Source organism: Branchiostoma belcheri, unplaced genomic scaffold, assembly GCF_001625305.1.
Source record: "Branchiostoma belcheri isolate BF01 breed outbred unplaced genomic scaffold, Haploidv18h27 scaffold141, whole genome shotgun sequence".
Lineage (NCBI taxonomy): Eukaryota > Metazoa > Chordata > Leptocardii > Amphioxiformes > Branchiostomatidae > Branchiostoma > Branchiostoma belcheri.
The window spans coordinates 215663-219568 of NW_017802836.1; the positions used below are offsets into that span (position 1 = coordinate 215663).

General features: G+C 39.5%; 1 protein-coding gene across 1 annotated transcript in view; it reads left to right on the forward strand.

Annotated features, from left to right (window-relative positions):
- The window catches only part of LOC109464852 (protein canopy homolog 2-like), a 5544-nt gene extending 1638 nt beyond the window's left edge, over positions 1–3906 (forward strand). The window contains exons 2-5 of the mRNA XM_019761941.1: positions 1485–1600; positions 2504–2701; positions 3102–3207; positions 3635–3906. Coding sequence (XP_019617500.1) covers positions 1485–1600; positions 2504–2701; positions 3102–3207; positions 3635–3810 — 596 coding nt within the window. The 3' untranslated portion in view covers positions 3811–3906. The remainder of the gene's footprint in view (positions 1–1484; positions 1601–2503; positions 2702–3101; positions 3208–3634) is intronic.

Here is a 3906-nt window from a genome sequence, read left to right on the forward strand (position 1 = left end):
ATGTAGATCATTCTTCAAACTTTCTAGCAATTCTATCGGTTGAAACTAAACGAGTTAGACCAAGTGCATACAACTAACGGACGCCTTTCAATGGCACTTGAAGTTAGTTCGCAGCCGCTGCAATATTGGCTCCGGTAACACTTCATGTATGAAGTCTATAGTCCTGTTTACTCAATGCGATTACGCGACAAAATTCTCCAAACCACGCCGATACATTTTTTTTATATTCCAACATGTAATCACAAGACGTGGTGACGGCAAGCTCAAGTTTTTTCATATATTAACAGCATTAAGTATTTTCTTCGTCTTTGCAAGGACGTGCCTGCCGGTAGTCTTCAAGCAGACGCCCTCTTGTGTCAAATAGAGTTAGAAGCTACAGGTACCAAGTGTTGGGCGTCTGGTATACGCAACAGTCTAGAGAAATGCGGTTATTCTTTCGTCTGGCAAAACGTTCAATCAATCGGCTCAAATACGCCCCAAATTATCTCAGCAATTTGTCAGCGTTTAAAAGATATTCATTTCCAAACATTCCTTTCCGAAATCCACAACGATAATAGAGTTGCTAATTCAAAAAATAAACTTCGAACATACAGATTATTAAAACACTCATATAACGAAGAAGATTATCTTAAGATCGCAAATGTACGTCACAGATCTGCCATTACTAAACTAAGAATCAGTTGTCACAATTTGCGAATTGAATCAGGAAGACATAACCGCACTCCTCTAGAGCAAAGAATCTGCCAATATTGTAGTTTAGGTAAAGTAGAAGACGAGGTACATTTTATTGTGGATTGTTCCATGTATGACAGCGAAAGAAACGTTCTTTTCGATTTTGTGTCAAGCAAATACTCCCAATTTAAGTATTTGAATAGTATAGAGAAATTTATATTCATTGTAGTCTTTAACAAACCAGCTTTAACCACTCATACTGCCAACTACATTTATAAGATTACCAGAAAGCGAGAGGAAGTTGAACGTACTTGTGTACTATAGCCGTTTTATTATCAACATTGATGATGTACTTTGTCTATATGTGACCTGTCTTTAGCCCAGTGGGGCAAAATGTACAATAAAGGTCTTCATTCATTATATATAATAGACACCTGTTTGTTAGAAAGTTCCTCCTTTCCTTTAAGTGTCTGCTGCCTAGTGTCTTAGATACTTAGAGGTTTAGTCGTAATCTCATGTTTTTATACTTCAGGGTATGGAAGTATTGTTTTGGGTGGCTGGGTTGTAGGCTTGTGTGTTTGTTTGTCCTTATTGCTTAAGTTGCACCATGGGTGGGAGGTGATTTCGGCAGTTGATTGATAAGAAGGTCAAAGATGAAGGTGACCTGTGTGAACTGTGGTATATGGAGGAATTCACGAAGTGGAGTACTTGTAGTAGTAATACCCAATTTGTTAATAGTTTGCATCATAGCATTTCATAATATCACATGTTTGAGTGTAGAAATGTTTGTGTTATCTGTTTTTCTTCTGCAGCTTGCCATGTACTGCTAGACGAGATCGAATACGAGATCAAACAGGTCGACCCCAGAAAAACTGTCCAAGTCGGGAGCTTCAGGGTGGATCCGCAGGGGAACCAGAAAACATGGGAGGCAAGTTGGTTTGCTTATGAAAATCTACCTTGGATGAAATGTAGTCAGGGATCTCCCTAAACGATGGAGCAGTGGCGCTGCGCCACCCTGTCCTTTCTCAGGAAAGAATGAATTTGTAGTATAACTACATGGTAACTACTAGTTACCATGTAGTTATACTACAAATTCATTCTTTCCTAGAACTATCGCCGAGTGGAATTTGAACTCGCTGTCACCAAGTACAGTAGGGGCATTGTCATTAGATACCTTTAAACAATGCCTATCTAGAGTTAGATGTTCAAGGGTTAGGTGAAACAAGTCGATCGGTGTAATGTAGCCAGCTGCCGCCGCGCCGCATGCCAGCGAAACTGGTGTGTTACGCCGAAAGGCGGTTATACAGATACAAATACAGATACAGATAGTATACCATACTTTTTTTTTTTTTTTTTAACGGTGTTGCTCAATGCAAGGCCAATTAGTTTGGGCCACTTCTAGGCATAGAGCTAGAGGTACATGTGTACTTAAGTGAGTATAATGTAGTTATGTCAGGAGATGGCGGTGAACCTTTGTTTTGAAGCTTTGTGGATTGCCTTCATAAAAGCAAAATTTCACGGTCTGACTCACGAAAGTAACATATTCATGCAGGTGGCAAGTGCAGGAAAGAGGGGTAGGCAATGATTTGATAACAGGAAAGATAAGTTCAGTGTACAGAAGTGAAATGTGAAAACACTAGTGAACAGTGAAATTGAAAAAAAAAATCAGGAAATACAGTACAGTGATACTTTTCTATTATGTACATACATACAGCCATAGCACGTGGAGCATAATTTTGAAAATGTAAACAGACTGACAGACCAAAACAATGCCTCAGCATGAGTAGTAATACTAATAGCCTCTTTCATTGACACATACAATTTTGCACAGGTCCCATTGGCCCGATCTGAGGTGTTCCTTACTGAGGTTGTGGAGTCGATCTGTGAGCACATGAACCAGTATGCACAGAGCACCAACCCACAGACGCAGAAGAAGACCTACGTCAGGACCAGCTCCAGAAAAGGAGAGACCCTCACCCTCTCCAACATCTCCATGAACCAGGAAATCAGCAAGGCACTTAGGTTTGCTGTAAGTGCCCCTTTTTCTTTTTTCAAATCTCCAAGCAGGTGCAGGGTTGTGCTTGGAGTGTTTTATTATATTAACTTTTAAGCAATTTTAGGAACACTTGTGAAGCTGATGTCTTATGGGGAAGGGCAGTCTTATTGGCTGTGTAGATTCAAATTCTTCCAATTAGCATGCATGTATGTAACAAAATGGAAGGCCTAGACTAGACCCTACATTGTGTTGGCATTTGTTTCAGTTTGGACGAGGGTTTAAAACTGGCATTGCATTACATGTATGTACCTCATTGCCTGATATTCTGTTGTGTTTCTTTTGTATTGTACATGTATAATGGTTATCAAGAATGAACAGTTTCACATCTTAGACTCTTGTCTTACCTTTCTTTTTCCCATCCTTATCTCTCCAGTGTGAGTCCATCATCGAAGACTATGAGGACGACATAATTAAGCTGTTCTCCAAAGAAGGACCAAAGTTACATGAGCTGCAGAACAAATTTTGCATGGATACAACAGGTAGGGAATTTCCTTTGTAGTTTTGTTGCTAGAAATTATCATGAAGTGTTTTCTCTTTTTGTTTAACTTTGCAGAAGGCAATCATATTGTTTTTGCTCTGTTTCTTTTTCTTCTTCTTCTTCTTCTGTTTCTCTCTTTCTTCCTCTTCTTTCTTCTTCCATTCCAAACAATAAAATTCAGTGACCAGGACCAGATGGCTGTCACCATGGTAACTGGTGCTGTAGCAGACATCCTGTGCTGTTGGGTTACATTGTGTAGCAAGTGACAGAACAGAGTTTAAGGGGCTGAATACCATATCATATGAATTAGTTTGAGTAAGAATAAACCGAGCAGTAGTAGACCATGTGAAGGTAAACATCATGCATTTGCTTTGCAAATATATGTGACCTAAAATTTTTTTTTTCTAAATTTTTGTTTTCTGTTTCAGAGCTTTGCTCAGATCCGGTATCAGAGAAACAAGTCACAAAACCAGCGGCAGAAACAGCAGAAGCGGAGACAACAGAAGCAGAGACAACCGAATCTGAGGGTGCTGAACCAGAAACAAAAGAATCAGATCTAGAGGGAACCCAACCAGAGGCAACAGAGATACACGAGGATTTGTGACCAGGTCTTCTTGTACAATAACACGTCGAAAATCATTCCAGTTCAAAGTTGTCATGTATTGAATCCAAATGTCCTTTGTATCTATTAAGTCTTTTA